This window comes from Chenopodium quinoa, unplaced genomic scaffold (assembly GCF_001683475.1).
Source record: "Chenopodium quinoa cultivar QQ74 unplaced genomic scaffold, ASM168347v1, whole genome shotgun sequence".
Classification (NCBI taxonomy): Eukaryota; Viridiplantae; Streptophyta; class Magnoliopsida; order Caryophyllales; family Amaranthaceae; genus Chenopodium; species Chenopodium quinoa.
Genome location: NW_018743199.1, coordinates 1,351,575 through 1,372,145, shown reverse-complemented (window position 1 = coordinate 1,372,145; position 20,571 = coordinate 1,351,575). Strand labels below are relative to the sequence as shown.

Genomic DNA, 20,571 nt, shown 5'->3' with positions numbered 1-20,571 from the left:
TAATTTTGTGAAGTATTCTATGTTTGGTGCCTGGTTAAGATTCACTAGTCCACTTTGGCTCTGGTGGTTTCAAGACTGTTGAAACCTCAGGTCAAGGGTTCAAGGACCGGTGAAAGAGAGAATGTGCAAGTGTTCTAAATGAGGTATTACAAAATACCTCACTTTTTTATTTTTTTCAAAGGTCAACAAACTAAAATTCTCAATTTTGACCCTTTTATACAGTACAATAATACACCAACCATATATTAAAGTGATAGATTAGATAGAAAATACATCACAAAATACACTACTTTGATTTAATTTACAAGATTACGTCATTATTAGATTTTAATTTACATTCATGCATATTTGCGATGCTACTATAGCCTCATTTTCACCCAACATTGAGACTAGCTAGCTATATTATAGCTTGAACATATACATACTAAGTAGTAGTACACAACTATTTCACAATACTTACTAGATATTAGTACTACTTAATTTACTCCGTAGTTACAAAAGGTAAAAAACCTACGGTATTTATTAGCCTTACATTTTAACCTTTGTATTAAGTTTGATTAACCAGAGACATCAATAGACTTGAACTCAGGCTGTTTCTCCTGCATCTTAGGCACAGTAACAGTAAGCACACCATGCTCCATATTAGCCTTAATCTCATCCATCTTCACATTCTCCGGCAGCCTAAACCTCCTGATGAAACGTCCAGAGCTACGTTCAAGGCGGTGCCACTTATCGGTCTCCTCTTCACTCTCCCTGTTCCTCTCTCCACTTATCTGTAGCACCTTCCCGTCTTCCACCTCCACCTTCACCTCTTCCTTCTTTAGCCCCGGAAGATCCGCCTTGAACACGTGTGCTTCCGGCGTCTCCCTCCAGTCAATTCGAGTGTTAGCGAACCCTCCTACCGCCTTACCCGAGGCGGTAGAGTTCGTGATCGAAGTGTTGAATGGAAAACCCTCGGTCGGGTCCCATATGTCTAGTGAGAATGGGTCGAATACGTTTGACCTCCGGCCGCTAGAGAAGCTCGGTATTAACGACATTATTTTTTTTACTGTGAAATAATTTTGATGAAAGAGTAGGATGGTTATGTTATGAATCAAGTTAACATAAGGTAGTATGTATATAAAGGGCAATTAAATTCAACTTTATTTCTAGCATAACCTTTTGAGCATGCAATGCAAGATGTATCATTTTTTCCTCTTGACACTTGTATCACATGTGGCAGTACAATATGCAATTGTTTTTGCAATGTACATGACGTGTTGACCAGGCCTTGTCACTTGTAATAACCATGCAATTTTTGTTGGCAACCAAAAAAGTTGCGTGCAATTTGGAGTTTTGGAACTCAAGCTTATCGATTTGGTTAGCTAATTTGTTTGATTGCATATATAAAAACTTAAATTTTTAGTTCTTTTGTTTTGTTTAGGGATGGCAATTTCTGATCCGATCTGATAACCCGGTTTGAAGTTATTGAGAGAAACTCGAACCCGACTCGATTCGAATTCAAACAATATGAATTCGACTTGATTTGACCCAAATTTCATATTTCGTAATAACATTAACTTTTTCTATTTACGATCTGAAATCTGATCCGAACTTAACCTGCAAATCCGAATTATCACCTCTAGTTTCATTTATTTTTAAATTTTTTGATTAATCATATAAAGAAAGTTGAAATTGTAAATAAAAGTCAAGAAAAATGTAACCTCCTAAAATATTTAACATTATAAACTTCTTATATATTTTTGTTTTTTATAATAGACGTATATATTTTTGTTAGCCAAATGTCTTTTTAAGTACTCCACAACATATATTGTGTGTTAATCGAACAATCAATTAACTTTTTATTTCAATGCAATCTTTCTAAAATAGGTGCACAAAGTTAATAGCTAACTAGCTTTATCAAGTAACCAAGTAGGTAAGTTGGTATAATGGTATGGTTTCGAGTCGTTTGTTTTGATGGAAAACATGTGTAATGGAAAATCATTTCTATTGAAAATAATTTTCAATGACCCTTTTAATAAAAGAAAAATACTTCGTAGTTTTCTTCCCTACCTTAACATAGTTACCTCACAACAAATTACCGCACCTTTTAAAATGACATTAGTGTGTGTCCCGGGCGATGCCCCGCCCAAATTGCTAACTTGATAATTATGTTCAAGTGTTGTATAGCTAGCGTGTGATTTGGGCGTTGTTCCGGATGTTACGGTTTTTTTTACTACATATGTATTTATTTTCTAATCTTGTGAAAAATAAATAAATTAAATAAACTCTAATTTAAAAGGAATATATAATGATAAATATGCGAAATTTAAAACACAAATAAAAGTTGGTGGAGATGGTAAGTGTGTAGCACTTATTTGTGTGAGGTTGAGGGTTCGATTCTTAATAAAACATTATGACATGTTGTCATATACGTTGAAGAGTGCCACGTGTTACCTTTCCTTTAAAAGGAACGCCTTTTAATATATAGTATAGATGGGTAAAAAAAAAAAAGAAGGGGTAAATAAGGTATTTGGTGTAACATTTGGTTGGGCCCAGTTGGTAAGTCGCGGGCTCCCCCGACGGCTCGATAAAGAAATTTGGTGAATTTGGAGAAATGTAGTCATATATATTTGTGTATGTTTAAGTTGTCTGATTATAAGTGTTGCTTGTAAGCTATGATCGTTAGTATAGTTTATTGAGAAAAGGGGAGACAAAAAATAAAGGAAAAGAGGAAAAGAAAGACATAGCATATCAGGTGTTTTGTGTGTGTGTAGAGGTGGCCAGTGGGCCGGGTTGGACCCAGCCCACCCTAACTCGCACGGCTGGTGGGTCACGTGGGTCCGACCCGGTTTCAATCCGGCACAGCCCGGCACAGCTCGGATTTAATCCGGGTTGTGTCGTGGGTCCAAAATTTTCGACACAACCCATTTCAACCCAGCTCAGTTTAACCCGTTTGATTCGACCCAAATCGCACAACCCGTTTTGACTCATTTAATTCGACACACCTAGCCCGTGAACCCACCTAACCCGACCCACCTGGCACAACCCAGCCCGCACGGCCCACCCGCACGAATGACCCACCCAACCCGCACGAGCCAACCCACCTAACCCGCACGCATGACCCACCCAACCCGCACGCATGACCCACCCAACCCGCACGGCCGGCACAACCCGCACGGCCCGCACAACCCGCACGGCCCGCACGGCCTAACATCCATTTTTAAAAAAAAACGGCTAGTTTTTTGTATCTAACGGCTAGTTTTTTAAGTGTATGATCATCCATTCTATTTTTCCTATAAATACCAATTTCATTTCACTCAAATTTCCACACAAATTCAAGCTTTCTTTCTCTCTTACTTAAAAATTCTTATTGTTCTCAAATTCTCAAGTGTTATATAGAGTTATATTTTTGTTAAAAAAAATCTCCTTAATATTATTATTAGTATTCTTAAGATTCTAAAAAAAAAAAAGTTCTTCTCCATATTATAATTAGTAATCATACAAAAAAAAAATGAGCTCAAGAGGAGGAATGGGAAGGAGTCAAAGTGGTGGTCGAAGTGGTAGCCAAAGGAGTGGTGGTGCAAATTTTTCGTATGAAATTAATACGGAAAATTTAAACCAATTTGTCAATGAATATGGAGATTATGGTTTAGGAGATAGGCAAAATATTCAAACGTCTCCACCACAACATTTCTCCCACGAGTCCCACCAATCATCAAGTTCAACTATGCCACCTCCATCGCAACCAACATCTCAACCTTCATCTCAAGGTAATTTCTAATTAAATTTTTATTGTTATGAATATTTAAAAAAACTATTATTAATGATTATAAAGTTAGTTTAGTTTCCAATTTTCTATGATTTACAATTAGTTAATTACCATGAAAAATGCGTTTAAATAAGTATAATTAAAATATTTAAAATTTAAAAGCTTATTTTCATGAATAGCATTTAAAAATTAATTTTAAAAATTTGATTTATGAAAGGTGGTGGCGGTGAAAGTAGAGGTCGAGCACATTTTTCTTGGGTGTGGAAACATTTTGAACGAGTTGAGGTCACACCCCCGGGATGGCAACCTGGTCAACCAAAGAGGTTCACGTGTACATGCCTAGTTTGCAAGGCGCTAGGTGCAAATGTCAAGTCATATAATTGGAAAACGGGAGATGGAACCGGAACCTTGAGTCGGCATTTGCAAAATAAACACGACTTGTTCGAAAATGGCCCCCGTCCTTCGGGGGTGGCGTCCAAACACAATTGGGTGGATACATGAACCAACCCGGCGGAGGTACACCTTTCATTTATAATAAAGATAGAATGATTGATGAAATGAGTACTTTAGTTATTGCTAATGAATACCCTTTTAGTTACGGTGAAAATGCAAACGTTGAGCATTTTAATAAAGTTGCATTACAACCTGCATTTACTCGTGTCCCCCGAAATACCCTAAGACGTTATACACAAACTTCTTATTATAAGTATAGGAGTGGTTTGATTGAATTGTTTCGTACTTTTGATGGTCGTGTTAGTTTTACAAGTGATACATGGACTTCTAGTTTTGGCGAACCTTTTCTTTGCATTACTGCTCATTGGGTGGATGATGATTGGTTTATTCAAAAACGTATACTATGTTTTCAAGCTATGGAAGAAAGGCATACCGGTTTTAACATCAAAGTTCGTATTTTGGATTGTTTAAAAGAATTTCACTTGAATAATAAAGTTTTTTCTTTGTCTCTTGATAATGCAACTGCAAACACAAAGTGTATTGACTATTTGAAAAATGACTCCGAGTTGAATTTGTTGTTGGGTGGTAGTCTCTTGCATGTTAGATGTTGTGCTCATATTTTGAATTTGTCTGTTCAAGAGGGTCTCGCTGAGTTGCAACCATTGCTAAACCCAATTAGAACAGTTATAAAATGGATTAGGATTACTCAGTCAGTTAGAAGAAAGTACATAGCTATGTGTAAAGAGAGAGGTCTTAAGAAAAGACAATGGTCTATTGATACCCCTACCCGTTGGAATTCTACTTTCAAGTTGTTGAGTGATGCTATAAAGTATCGTGATATTTTGACCCAACTTTACAATGAGACTCGTGTTGATCCTACTGAGTTAATAACCGAAAGTCATTGGACTAATGCTTCTTTTGTTCGTGATGTTTTAAATGCTTTTGATAGTGCAACTCATATTTTCTCTTATATTTATGAGCCTAACGTTCATTTAGTCATAATTGAGTGTGTTAAAGTTGTTCACACCATCGAAGAGCATATGAAGATTGATGGACTTCGTCCCGTTCTAGATAGCATGAAACGTAAGTGGCATACTTATTTTAGTGAATTTCCAATCATTTATGGAATTGCTGCTATTCTTGACCCCGGTGTCAAAGCTGAAGGTTTGGAAAATCTTTTAGAATTTTATTATACAAGTTTAAGTATCGATTATGATGTTAGTGAATATATTAACAAATGCAAATCTGTTTTGGGAGACCTTTATGATCATTATGCATCTATTTATGGTTTTGATTTGGCAACACCAACTACTACTAGCACTTTGGTTTTCTTGATAAAGTTATGAAAAAAAAACACAAAGCATCTACATCATTCTCATCATCATCTTCTTCAACACTTGCTATTAATGATTATTTGTCATATCAACATGAGACCAACAACAACTTTCAAATTATAAAATGGTGGCAAGAACATAAAAAAAGTTTTCCTATATTGGCGAGAATTGCAAAAGATATACTTGCAGTTCCCGCTTCATCTGTTGCTTCCGAGTCTGCTTTTAGTGCAGGTAGAAGAGTGTTAGATGAAAAAAGATCTCGCTTAACTCCGGAAAGCATTCAAATTTGTGTTTGTAAGAAAGATTGGGATCAAGCTGAAAGAAGAACTCAAGGTTTAAAGGAAGACGAAGACGATGAAGATGATCCTGTGATGATATTGGAGTCGTCAACGGATGATGCAGCTTCCGGGGATGATGATGCAACAAACATGGGTGGCTAGAAAAGTCTAAATCAGGTACGCTAAGAACTACGTGGGCTTTGATTCTTTCGGGATACGTAGGCAACTTATTTTTCGAAAATTACAATTTAATTGCAAAATTAAATTTTAGTTTTCTAAAGATAGGTCCAAGCCCCCCCCCCCAAATTTCAAAAGAAGTACAATATAAGAACTACGCTGGCTTTGATTCCTTATTTTATAATATAAGGATACGTAGGCATCTTAATTAAGAGCAAGCCATCAAATTGTTAATTTTGTAAAAATTAAAACACCACACAACCCACCCGACCCTAACCCACGAACCCACCCGACCCTAACCCACAAACCCACCCGACCCTAACTCACCTAACCCACAAACCCACCCGACCCTAACCCACTAACCCACCCGACCCTAACCCACCTAACCCACAAACCCACCCGACCCTAACCCACTAACCCACCCTTCGACCCACCCTAACTCACTAACCCACCTTGACCCGTCTAACCCACGAACCTAGCTCGACCCACCCATGACCCGTCTAACCCACAAACCCAGCTCGACCCACCCACGATCCGTCTAACCCACAAACCCAGCTCGACCCACCCACGACTCGTCTAACCCACGAACCTAACCCTGGTGTGTCCAACTTCTCCGACCCAACCCACGACCCGGCCCACCCTACCCTACGTGTGTCGTGCCGTGTGTCATGAAACCCCAACCCGCGACCCACCTAACCCTAACCCAGCTCGCACGACTCGCACGGTGGACACCTCTATGTGTGTGCATGAACAAATGTACTAATTTAATAATGATGCAGATTTGTGGACCAAAGACTAATTTCAGGGAACCAATGATAGCAAGGGATGAAAAATGTTGTTAGGTTAATTGCCAGAACTTTGGTGTCAAGTTTATTGTATCTTTTTATGCTTTAGTTTGCTGTTTATTATTTGACAAAAAATAAAGGAAAAGAGGAATTCTGGCATTGTGCAGATCGGTTATTATCTTTCATTATGATGTAAGAGGAATTCTAGTTTACATTGTCTTTATCTGTTTTAAGTGCAAAACTATGAATACAGATTCATAAGCAGGATGATATTAGGATAAAACTTGTTCGTGCAGGAGTAAAGTATTAAGTTTGTGATGAGAATGGTAATGAAGTAATTTGTTTCAGTGTTTTAGTGGTTTAGAGTTTCATTGTTCTATGAAGCTGAATATGCAAGGTAAGGGAACTTACTGTCAGAAAGATATCACAAATGAGTAGATTTGGAAATGTAAACTGCAACATTCTGCTGTTTGTTGTTTCACTCGAAAGAAGTGGAAGTTAAAATGCACAATGGTTATAAGAAAGGAAGACTAAAAGGAACATAAAAAATAGGAGCATTATTTTAATTAAGGTAGAAATGTTGTTGAAAAATGTAATAAACACTGCTATATAGGATAGCAAAACACATAACTATGAAACTAAAGGTGAAGGTGGGAAATTATAACAACTTAATTCATATTATATATATAGGCATCCTGATTTAAGGATGCAAATAGATACATCATAGTGACCTGATGGTTCTTTCAATTTCTGACTGCTAGCATTACTATGTACAAGCAAAATACTACAGTTCTGCTAAGAGGAAGTGTCTAAGACAGTGCTGCTACTAAACATCAGTAGTACCTACATATCCTTAGTACTATATACATAGTTGATGTTTATAGGGAACACAAGATGTCCAAAATGTTCCTTTTAAACATGCACAAGCTACTTCAAATTTAATAAACTTTCACATCATAGTTCCTGATTCCCACTAATACCTTAATAGCAAAAGATGATAACTGCATATATATATTCTAGGTAGCCTTCATTCGGGAATTGCCTTGTTGCTTCTGGATTATTCTTTGCTCTCTGAACCTTCTTTCTCAGCAGTGTCCTTAAAAAGTGCTGTACATAATTAGCAATGCAATCAGCGGACCTGTATCTGAAAGCAACACAGTACCAACCTAACAGAATGACCTGTGCTCTGAAGTATAGTTCCTAGTTCTGCATTTTTTTCAGCTAAGCAACTTTTTATCACAGTCTAACCCCTGTAAGTGTGTGAAATCATATCCTAATTTCATTAATATTTATTTAGGTATATACGCAACCCTGCCATTTTGAGCAATATTATCCGTTCACAACCTTAATACATGAATTCTCCTTAGTTCTTTTCTTAAATATTATTATCATTACAGCAATTTATGATACAATGCACCAAATTTAAGAAATAATTAAATCTAGCAACTCTAAAAAAGCTAAGCTATAAAAAATTACACTACACTGCACAAGCTGCTAAATGCACCAAACAATAATGCTAAAAACACATATAAGAACACAATTCCAGATAGCTAAGCGACATCATGAACTCATAAAGCCCGGTAAGAAGTATATACAAAAAAAAGTACATGCCAGAAACAAAAGAGATACCTTCACAGATCTCCTAACCCCAACAGAACAAGCAACTCTGCAACAGCAGACCCACAAGCAATGCAATCAGCAAGCCTGTAACCCGGAAAAAACACAAATTTAAACCGGGGACAAATAAACTCCAAAAACAGTGGAAATAGAAGCTGTTCTCTTAAAATACAATTAGGCAAAGCATACAGCTAATATGTAACAGATCAATTTAGAACAAATAATCAATAAGCTCTTGGAATCTATACGCCATAATCAAAGCAGAGGCAAAACAGCTATCACCCACACAAACAATCTAGATCAAATTACGGGTAAACTGTCTAAATTTATTAATAATAATTTCATAAATTCAAAGTCCTATTTGTCAGGGATTCAAAATTTGTAGTCCAAATTACATCTGCGAGATCATAAAGAAACCAAAATGTAATGAAACCACCTCTCAAAAGAATACCTATGCACAGGCAACTCAGATAGCTCAAAGGCAAAGAGAATTTGTATTGAGCACAAATAAACCACCACATCCAAAAACAAACCCACCCCTCAGGCTATATATAGGCCACGGCAAATGCAAGCACAGCGAAGTCATCCCTTAGTCTTCTAAAACTATAATTTTTTAATTTTTCAGGAAAAGGACACTGGAGTAGAGCCCAAGTAAGGCAGTCCAAACCAAAAACCATACATCACCGACTATAACCTCCTAATCCTTAATTCAGAAACAAAAAACCAAACCTAAAACAGAACATAATACAATAACCCAAGCCTACCAATCAAAGGCACGGCAACAAGCTAACCAAGAAAAACATACCAGCCATTCCTGCACAGGCAGCCGGACGAAAGCAGCCTACTCCCGCACCTGAGCATCCCAACCGCAAACTCCCAAAACAAGAGCGATACAAACCAAAGCAAAGGCTAAATCAACACAAAAGCAAGTCAGAACCAACTCTGGTAAGGAAAAGCAACAACAACAGCTGTCATTGGAATCAGCTGTCAGTTCCTTGAATTCAAGGGCACCTCTGTAATAACACCAGCAGGAACTATTCATAAGCTACAGTTAAAATTTTGCATTTTTATAAGGTTTAAGGATTCCTTTATTTAAAGAATATAGGTACGACAACTATTTTAGAGAATTTTGTTTGTATTCTTAACTTAAAAGTATTTGATAGTAATACGGAATATGTACATAAATGCATGTAGCAAGATTGATAATCAACAGTAAACTTTTGTTGTGCGACAGCGGAAGCAAAGGTCGTAAACAAACAAGAAAACAATAAAGAAATTCAATGCAAACAATAAGAACAACACCAAGAATTTACGTGGTTCACTATCGATGTGATAGCTACGTCCACGGGCACCGAGATCGAATGATTTCACTATAAACTGCAAAGATTACAAAGATGATTCTTGTATTTCTCAAGAACGGCTTTCACTCTGTCTCTCTTCACCCTAATACTGATATTAGGGAGGTTTTATATTAATCCCTAATTAAAAGATACTTGGGCAAAAAGATAATAAAATAAGATAACCTAAAACCGCAAAATCCGCGTTCCGTATTTTTCCTTCTCCGCCCGGTCAGACCGGGCAAGGTCTGCCCGATCGGGCGCGAGAAGAAGACTCCATACGAATGCTTCAACGTATCCAACCCCCACCGCCCGGTCAGACCGGGCAAGGTCTGCCCGATCGGGCGAAGGCTCGCCCGGTCGGGCGAAGGCTCGCCCGGTCGGGCGAAGGCTCGCCCGGTCGGGCGAAGGCTCGCCCGGTCGGGCGCGAGAGCAGCTTCTTCAACGAATTTGCCAGGCACCTCTTCTTCTTCCGCCCGGTCAGACCGGGCAATGTCCGCCCGATCGGGCGGACAAAGCTACGAAGTACGAGTCACCTAATATACTTATCAACAATCTCCACCTTGACGAGAACTCGTAGTCAGCAAACGACCCCATCAAGACATAGTGAAAAAACATCTCAAGCCAAACCCGATGCAGGACTCATGCATAAGCCATACATCCCGATAAGTCTTCAACCAAGACCCATCACATACTCGTCTCCAAGTATAACAACTCATAATGCTCCACCTGCATCACAAGCCCCGGGCAAGCTCCACCTTAATGCCAACACACCTACACCAGGAGCTCCCCAACTTCGCCCCTCAGGGCCTACTACATCACGTAGTAATCAATATTTAGCAAGTCTAAGCAATGTTTAAACTTGCTAAACGGAACAGGCTTAGTGAAGAAATCAGCCGGGTTGTCAGCAGTCCCAATCTTCTTCACCTTAATCCTCTTGTCAGTACGTAAGAAATGATACCTGACATCAATGTGCTTCGTCCGATCATGGTGTACTTGATCTTTAGCTAAGCAAATCGCACTTAGACTATCACAATACACTGTAGCAAAATCCTGTGCAATACCCAGTTCACCTACTAGGCCTTTGAGCCGAATAGACTCCTTAGCTGCAGAAGTTAGAGCCATATACTCAGCTTCAGTAGTTGACAACGTAACTGATGACTGCAATGTAGACTTCCAACTAACCACAGAACCACCCAAAGTGAACACATAACCAGTCACAGACCTCCTGGTATCCACATCAGCTGCATAATCAGAATCACTGTACCCAGTGACCAAGCATTCCTTACCATTCCCGTACACAAGACCAATATCAGCTGTCCCTCTCAGGTAGCGAAAAATCCTTTTCACCCCTTGCCAGTGTTCCCTCCCAGGTCGAGCCATAAACCTGCTTACAACACTAACAGCATGCGCAATATCCGGCCTAGTACAGACCATAGCATACATCAAACAACCAACCGCGTTTGCATATGGAACTCTAGACATATAAGACAACTCCTCCTCTGATTGAGGTGACATAGACAAAGACAACTTACAACTAACAGTAGTTGGCGTACTTATAGGCTTCGATTTTTCCATCCCAAAACGAGACAAAATCTTTTCAATGTAGCTTTTCTGAGTCAAGAAAAGCTTACCTCTAGCCCGATCCCTGTAGATCTCCATACCCAAAATCTTCCTAGCTGCACCCAAGTCTTTCATGTCAAACTCCGAGTTAAGCATCTCCTTTAATCTAGCAATATCAGATTTATTCTTTGTGGCAACCAACATGTCATCAACATATAACAAAAGATAAATCATGGAACCATTATCCAGCTTACTATGATACACACAGCAATCATATGAATTCCTGTCAAAACCTTGTGAAACCATAAAAGAATCAAACCTTTTGTACCACTGTCGGGGGGATTGCTTAAGTCCATACAATGACTTTAGCAATCTGCAGGCATAGTGTTCCTTTCCAGGAGCTTCGAATCCTTCGGGCTGCTTCATCAGAATCTCCTCCTCCAAATCGCCATGAAGGAAGGCCGTTTTAACATCCAACTGCTCCAGCTCAAGATCAAAATGTGCTACAATTGACAATAACACACGGATAGAAGTATGTCGAACCACAGGTGAGAATATCTCAACAAAGTCAACCCCTTCTACCTGACTGAACCCCTTAGCAACTAGCCTAGCCTTAAAACGTATTTGCTCAGTTTCCGACAACCCTTCTTTCTTCTTGTAAATCCATTTACAACCCACAAGCTTCCTCCCTTCCGGTACCTTTACCAGTTCCCACACTCTGTTCTTGTAAAGGGACTGCATCTCTTCACCCATTGCGGCAAGCCATTGCGCAGACTCACTACAACTAATTGCTTGTTTATATGTGGCAGGTTCAAATGACTCTACATCATCAGCTACACTCAATGCATAACCTGTCATCGCATCAACACAGCAATTTCTTCCCTCCATCTCTTCAATCAATCTAACAGGCTTCTTGATAACTCGTTTAGGCATCTCAAGAATGGTGTCAGGTTGACTAGATGACCCCTGATTAGATTGCTCCACCTCATCCCCAGAGTTAGAATGAGTAGGAGTAATCTCAGGTTCAGGAGTACCCGGCACTGGAACATCAGCATCATCATCAATATATTGTACCCGAGGTAAATCAGCAATGGTAGACTGATGTACCTCAAGTACCCCATCTGTCTGTAATAAATTGTCTCCTTCCCTTCTCAAATCTGAAATCTCTGCATTTTTAATTGAATACATGGTGTTTTCATCGAAAGTAACATCCCTACTAAGAATGACCCGACCCTCCGAAGGTGAAAAAATTCTAAACCCCTTCACACCATCCCCGTACCCAACAAAACACCCCTTCTTGGCTCGTGGATCCAGCTTACCCTCAATAACATGATAATAAGCAACACAACCAAAAATCTTCAAATTCGAAAAATTAGGCAACTTACCACTCCAGATCTCAAACGGAATCTTGGAATCAATTCCAGAATGAGGACCCCTATTAATGACATAACAAGCTGTTAACACAGCTTCACTCCAGTACCTCCTCCCAAGCCCTGCATTGGAGAGCATGCATCGGACTCTCTCTAGCAGTGTCTGATTAACCCGTTCTGCTACACCGTTCTGCTGTGGTGTCTTCCTGACAGTATGATGCCGACCTATACCCTCATCTGCACAGAACTGATTAAACTCGTCTTTGCAAAACTCTAGCCCATTGTCCGTTCGTAGCTTCTTGATCTTCCTTCCTTGTCGATTTTCCACCAAAGCTTTCCATTGCTTGAAAACTTTGAAGGCCTCATCCTTTGACTTAAGCAACCTAAGCCATGTGTATCGGGACTTGTCATCAACAAATGACACAAAATAGTGGTAACCTCCCATACCTTCAACTCTAGATGGACCCCAGCAATCTGAATGGATGTAATCGAGCACTGCATCAGTAATGTGAGCACCCTTGCTGAACTTTGACCTGTGTTTCTTACCAAACACACAATGCTCACAAAATTCAAGGTTGGCAACCTTGACCCCGGATAGAAGACCCCTCTTGGACAATAGCTGCATCCCCTTCTCCCCCATATGACCAAGCCTCATGTGCCAAATCTTAGTCATCTCCTGGTGAGATACAGATGCGCAAACCGCAGAACTAGGCAGTGTAACACCCTCAAAAACATAGAGGGTGTTCCTTTTGATACCCTTAAGTACCAACTCAGAACCTCTGAAAATACACAACTCCCCATCTGAAAACACACCATTGTACCCCAATTCATCCAGGGTACCCAATGAAATCAGATTCTTTCCTAAAGCAGGAACATGCCGTACATTAGTCAAAGTTAACCTCCGCCCATCAACAGTCCTCAACCTCATGGAACCAATACCTGTGACCTTACATGGAGCATTGTTACCGACTATAACCATACCCCCATTGCGAGGTTCATATGTATCAAACCAATCTCGACGTGGACACATATGGAACGAACACCCCGAATCTAGAACCCAGTTATCAGATAAATCATCAGACCTAGCAGAACTGACTAATGCTAAATCTTCCTCTGAATTATAGCTCTCATTCGGTTTCTCTTCAACTACAGCAGTCTGGGACTTGTTTTTCCTCACCGGACAATTATTCCTAAAGTGACCCGGTTCTTTACAGTAATAACATGTTTTAGTAGTAGTTTTACTAGATCCATCCTTGCCGTTTCCAGCACCCGACCCAGCATTGTTCCCCTTGTTAAACCCCTTATTCTTTTTAGACTTTCCGGACTTAACAAATAACCCACTACCATTATCCCCATTATCACTCGTAGCTTTCATTCTGAGTTCCCTAGTATGAAGTGCTGCCTTCACTTCTTCTAAGGTTATAGAATCCTTACCAACAACAAAAGACTCTACAAAATTCTCAAAGCTAGACGGTAGAGATACAAGTAAAATCAACGCAGCATCCTCATCATCAATTTTAACATCTAAATTACGTAAATCAAGCAAAATAGAGTTAAGTTTTTCTAGATGTTCCCGTAAGGAAGTACCTGACTGCATCCGGAGGCTAAACAACCGCTGTTTCAGTAATAATTTGTTGGTCAACGACTTAGTCATATACAATGACTCCAGCTTCAGCCACAATCCAGCCGCCGTTTCCTGATCAGCAACCTCCGTGATGATTTGATCATCAAGACTAAGTAATATGGTAGAGTGTGCCTTCTCTTCCATAACTTCTAACTGCGAGTCAGTCGGTCCGTCTCCTGACTCCGAAGTAGTACTCTTTGGAGCCAACGGACGCCATATCTGCTGTTGTTTTAACAGAGCCTTCATCTTAATTTGCCATAGCCCGAAACTATTTTTCCCGGTAAACTTCTCAATTCTTATTGTTGAATCTCCTGCCATTGTTATCTTCAAGAAACTCTCCAAGGATTGAACCTGAGCTCTTGATACCAATTGTTGTGCGACAGCGGAAGCAAAGGTCGTAAACAAACAAGAAAACAATAAAGAAATTCAATGCAAACAATAAGAACAACACCAAGAATTTACGTGGTTCACTATCGATGTGATAGCTACGTCCACGGGCACCGAGATCGAATGATTTCACTATAAACTGCAAAGATTACAAAGATGATTCTTGTATTTCTCAAGAACGGCTTTCACTCTGTCTCTCTTCACCCTAATACTGATATTAGGGAGGTTTTATATTAATCCCTAATTAAAAGATACTTGGGCAAAAAGATAATAAAATAAGATAACCTAAAACCGCAAAATCCGCGTTCCGTATTTTTCCTTCTCCGCCCGGTCAGACCGGGCAAGGTCTGCCCGATCGGGCGCGAGAAGAAGACTCCATACGAATGCTTCAACGTATCCAACCCCCACCGCCCGGTCAGACCGGGCAAGGTCTGCCCGATCGGGCGAAGGCTCGCCCGGTCGGGCGAAGGCTCGCCCGGTCGGGCGCGAGAGCAGCTTCTTCAACGAATTTGCCAGGCACCTCTTCTTCTTCCGCCCGGTCAGACCGGGCAATGTCCGCCCGATCGGGCGGACAAAGCTACGAAGTACGAGTCACCTAATATACTTATCAACAACTTTTATGGCACAAATTTGTTAGTTGATTCTTGCTTGATTTAGGTACTTTATCAAGCAATTTTGTGATTGTTTTCAATCTGTATTATGCAGTAACTATGTGAAATTTCCTCAAACTTAGTGTATCTTTCTGATAATTATGGGGTATCAGCTATTGCATGTCTAGTGTATAGTTGCTTTGATACCTGTATGTTTGTGGTAAGTTGTATGGATGACACATTCAAGTAGTGAAGAATAGAAGGGGTATGAGTGATGATTAGCAAGATGAAGAGAAACTTTAATTTTGATTATACCGTTTGAAGCGAGAAGTGCTAAATGCATATGCATTACAAAGGGCTGTTATTAAAAGTCGAAAACAACATAATCCGATGTAGGAACATATGTCCATTTTTTTGGTAAAATAAGGGCTCTTTATTTGCTGCATGAATCTATGGTATTGTTTGATTGTATCAGCTCCTCATTATTTCAGCACCACAAAATGATAAAATGTGACTAACTAGTCGATCCAATGATTCATATGAGGACTCTCCTTTCATTAGCCAACACTGCGCTTTCTCTTTCAAAGCATTTACCCTTTCTCTCATTTCTTGACCTTCTTTTTCCACCATTAATCTTCTAATCACACTCTCTATTTCTTGCCTCTCAAGTTCTTTCTCTAATTGCAATCCAACCTTCAGAACATCGCTAATGTGTCTAGCGTTCATCTTCTGATCACCAAAAAATGGAAGGCAAATCATGGGCACCCCTTCACAAATACTCTCGATGGTTGAATTCCATCCACAGTGAGTCCAGAATCCTCCAATGGCGGGATGAGCCAAAACCTCTTGCTGTGGTACCCAAGAGACGATGTGGCCCCTTTGGCTCACTATGTCTAAAAATTCCTCTGGAAACAACTCATCATTTTTCTCTGAGCCATTAATCAGCCTCGGTCGAGTCACCCAGAGGAAGGGCTGCTGGCTTTTGGCCAGTCCCCAAGCTACTTCTAAAAATTGCTCTTTGCTTATTGCTGCAAGAGTTCCAAAGCTAACATAGAGTACTGAATTTGGTGCTTGTTTGTTTAACCAAGTTATGGAGCTTTGTTCTTGAGTGACTGTGGTACTCGTAGTAGTTGGAGAGATCTTGTGTAGTGGACCTATCAGGAAAATAGGAGTAGCAAGAAAATTTCCATGAACTCTGTCTAGTATTGAGCCTTCAAGTTCCTTGAATGTGTTGCAGATTATACCCTGACAATTTCTCTTGGTTTCTTTAACCATGCCAAGAAGTACATCATGATGTACCTCTGGAGGAAGGTCTTTTACTTTTAGAGGTGGAACCTCTAACACTGGTTCTTCCTTTTGGGTATCTGAATAGATTAATTACACCACAAAAATTGAAGATAAGCGAAGACTAATTCTTGTGGAACCAAAATACAAAAATTTTACTCTCTGTGAGTGTATGCTTGGGAGTTGGGAGCACTTTTGTGAGAATTAATATCTAGTTAGACTTTGTTGCTTATCCGAACCTTATGCTATCCTTGATATTTATTTTGATACTAGAACTGATGATGAGCTAAATGTACAAATTCTATACTTACACAGTAACACTGACTCTTGCCTTTTCTCATTTCCTAAATGGCTTTCTGTTAGTTACAGATTTTCTGACAAATTAGTTAGATTTAGATAGATTAAAATTTAGCATTGATTGTTGTTTTGTTATGTTATGTAGAAAAAAGGAAGTACCTTGGAGGGGGAAGTAGCCTTTTTCCTGCAGTAGTGGCAGTGATTCGTAAAGAATGGAAGCCAAAAGGCCACCAGTTCTTAGTGCCAGCCTTGGGAGGTTCAGTTGATCAGCTACAACCCCTGCGAATTCCCACAAGGGGTCTGATATCAAGCATGCAACGGGCTCCCTGTCCTTGGAAGCGTCCTCCAGAATCTGGGACAAGCAATTCCGAAAAGACTCCAAACAACTCTTATTGAGAATAGTTATGGTATCTAAAGAACCTGAAGAAGGCGTTTTGGCTTTTGACAGGACATCTTCAATGAAGTGGAAGTTGAAGTTGGGGAACTCAACAGGATTTGGGGAGTTGAAATGAGTGTGAATTACAGTGATGGAAAAGCCCTTTGAGTAAAGGGCATTTCCCAAGTTCAGCATTGGGGTTATGTGGCCTGTATACGGCTGTGGAAATAGTACAACTCTACAACAGAGCTTGCTTTTTTGTTGCTTCTCCATTGGTGCTTTAGATGATGGCTATTGGCTACCAACTGTAGATGTTTGTGCTGCCTTGTATTAACAATATATAGAATGATCCAAATGTACGATGTTTCGTATAAGGTAATGGCTCTAATCTGCTTTTCTTTTCTATGCTTTATGTCTTTCTTAAGATGTCATTGCTGGATTGATAAACCTTTTGACAATAGTCCTATCGCAAGAAGAAAAAATTTCTGGTGCCATGCTGTTTGCCGCCTTTCTAATGCTAGACAGATTTATCGATCTGTGCCTTATTCTGTTTCCATTTCTGATAAATATGTCACCTCAAGTTTTTTTATCAGTTTGTTGAATAACTCGAGTTCAGTTACCACTTACTATCAGTTGTTGGTAGAAGAAGAGTTTGATTTGAAAACGTTTGTAGACCAAACTGAAAGAGTAACTTGATACGTTTTTACTAAGTTGATGTTTTAGGTCTATTCTATTTGTGGGAGGTTGATTATTGCTCTGTAGGTAGTGCACCAACCTTGTGGTACCCTAATGAATTGATAGATCGATGTTGTCTTTGTTAATGGCCATTTCGTTATCAAACCTGGGATAGCATATACAATGGACTTCATTTATTACCTAGTAATCGTAAATTCGTAACAATGCACCAGCCTTGTGATCTTGAGACTTAGTGAATATTGTGAGTTTTAATTTGTGACTTGTACACTACCTTGATGAGTTTCCTACTAGTGGTCCATAAGAAAATGATCGAGCAAAGAAACTTGGCTATGAGGGTATTGCAATATTGCATGTTTGGATGAAGATGAGGACACTTGCGAATTGCTCTCGATTGTTATCTTGTAATTAATTATTGGTATGACTCGTATGAGTATACTACTCTTTAATTAAGATCGAAGTTATATGTCTTAATAGATCGTGAGTTTTAATTGTCAATTTTGAAAAAGATATACAAGTATATAGTAAAATAAAATAAATCTAATTGAAACTTAATTAAGTATTAGTTTTGGCCCGTGCAATGCACGAATTCATAATAATAAAATTTATTATTAATAATCATAGCTAATTGAAATGGAGTTAATTGAAATTAAATGACTTATGTAACCTCATTTTATTTATGTATTTATTTTGAAGTATGAATCTATTTAATATCTCCTTTTAAAATTTTTATATATCAAAGAATTTAAATTTTAAAAAATAATAAGTAGCATTTTGGAGGGAAATTTTTTCACAAAATTTTGCCAAGTGTTCAATCCGGGGATTACTTTAGTATACGTAAAGATCAGTCGTGAGTTTTCACCAAGTTCATTTGTTCTAGCTCTTGTGAACCAACAAGACTCCTCAAGCCTATATAAATCATCAAGCTCCATAGATAATTTAAAATTAAAAACTTACTCCTACGTAGAAATGTAGAATGCTTCAATCTAGTTTCAACTAACTTAAATATTTTTACACCTTGAGAAACAGTGAAACACCAAGAAGTTAATTAACATGTCAGCTAGATGAAATGACACAAGTCGCACAATAAAAAAATCTATAAGTGTATGTTTTGCTACAAGAGTACAAGTCACAGAAAAGCTATCTAAATATCAACATCTTAGATGTACATTGAGCAACTCCAATGGTTGTAGCTAAGGACTTGCTTACAATTTTATTAATTCCTAACTACTAGCTTGACCATTGGAGTTAGAAACTCAATTAGCTTGGCTAAGCAAAGCTAATTTGCTTGGGAATTAAACTTGCGAAAATAAAATGTTTATTGCACCAATTAAGCTATTTTCATGTATTTTCTATCTAACAATTACTACTAACCTAATAGCTAGTCATTGGAGTAAAATTATGGAGTAACTAAAATGATAATTAGTTTTAAAAGTTTATGTGGCATGACAAGTTAATTGTCAAATTAGCTTGTCATTGGAGTTGCTCTAGTTTAACATGACACCTTGTTACGCATTTAATTAGTCAAAATGCTAATAAGGGGAAGTCTAATGTCTAAATTAAGAAGATCAAGTCAAACCGACGAAATGTCGACAATTAACCGTCAGAATTCGAAAGTCAATAATGTGTTGTTGGCAAAGTATGGGCGAGTACAGTATTTTATTAATGATCCATGCAGATGCAGGTGAATCATATCACATTATCACATCTTTGTTTCCATGAATTATTGAGAATTTGAGATGACATAAACAACTATTGATTTTTACTTTCATTTTATTGGATTCTTTGCTTGATTCCTTCTAACCAACATTAATACTTTATTATTGAGAATTTGAGATGATATAAATAACTATTTTACTACTTACATTATTGTTAAATTTAAAATTTATTTCATACTCCCTTCGTCCTTTATTTACATGTCTATTTTTAATATTTATTACTCACATACTAAAGAGAAATAGACGTGTAAATAATCTGAGATGGAGTCACTAAGTGAATCAAAATTATATTTTTTTGGTCTTTCATAAACATTTTCTTCCTTCATTCCATATAGTCCGAGTTACAGGAAACTCTCTTTATTTTTTTCAGGTCATATTTACGTCCCTCCATTAAAGTTAGATTTTACAATTTTTTTTGGTTTTGTTTTTCTAAAAACCAATTATCTCAATTCTCCTACTCACTGGCGCATCATCTCTAGGTTGTCATCTCACTTACTCAAACTAACATAGTAAATTCTCCTTTGTTACATCTTTTATATCTATCTCTAGTACACTAATAGTACCAATACAATTCATATGATCACACTTTCATTTCTAAATTTGGTTATACTCACATGCATAATTACTACTGCGTACTTCGTATATCATAAAGTATAGCGCTATATGATTATAAAAAATATTGTACCATAATATAGCGATTACAACCACAAGTTTCGATGCCCATGGTTAGAAATATCTATTGTCATAACTATCTACAAGTAGAATATTCTCAACTGAACTTAGCAACCTAGAACCAACAAGTATCCTTAAAGGGTACAAAGTAAAGATATGATATAGTTTGCTTCAAATTTTCATGACATCACATACAAGATACCAACAAAGAGTGGATTCATACTTCATTTGCAACCACTAGTACGTTACAATATTGGCAATTCGT

General features: G+C 38.4%; 2 protein-coding genes and 1 long non-coding RNA gene across 3 annotated transcripts; all 3 read right to left on the bottom strand.

The window, feature by feature from the left end:
• Positions 1 to 243: 243 nt before the first annotated feature.
• On the bottom strand, positions 244 to 1,137 carry LOC110733380 (17.8 kDa class I heat shock protein-like). The gene has a single exon (XM_021913417.1). It carries the CDS (start codon positions 1,035 to 1,037, stop codon positions 558 to 560), a length of 480 nt encoding a protein of 159 aa, XP_021769109.1. The 5' UTR covers positions 1,038 to 1,137; the 3' UTR covers positions 244 to 557.
• Positions 1,138 to 7,436: 6,299 nt separating this feature from the next.
• On the bottom strand, positions 7,437 to 9,572 carry LOC110733379. Its single transcript, XR_002513627.1, has 3 exons — positions 9,201 to 9,572; positions 8,408 to 8,482; positions 7,437 to 7,885 (listed from the first exon to the last, which is right to left on the bottom strand). It is a non-coding gene; the product is annotated as an uncharacterized LOC110733379 (long non-coding RNA).
• A 5,982-nt stretch (positions 9,573 to 15,554) lies between these two features.
• Positions 15,555 to 17,804, bottom strand: LOC110733377 (UDP-glycosyltransferase 76B1-like). Its single transcript, XM_021913416.1, has 2 exons — positions 17,007 to 17,804; positions 15,555 to 16,630 (listed from the first exon to the last, which is right to left on the bottom strand). The coding sequence occupies exons 1-2, from the start codon at positions 17,494 to 17,496 to the stop codon at positions 15,738 to 15,740; spliced, it is 1,383 nt and encodes a 460-aa protein (XP_021769108.1). The 5' UTR covers positions 17,497 to 17,804; the 3' UTR covers positions 15,555 to 15,737.
• Positions 17,805 to 20,571: the final 2,767 nt, after the last annotated feature.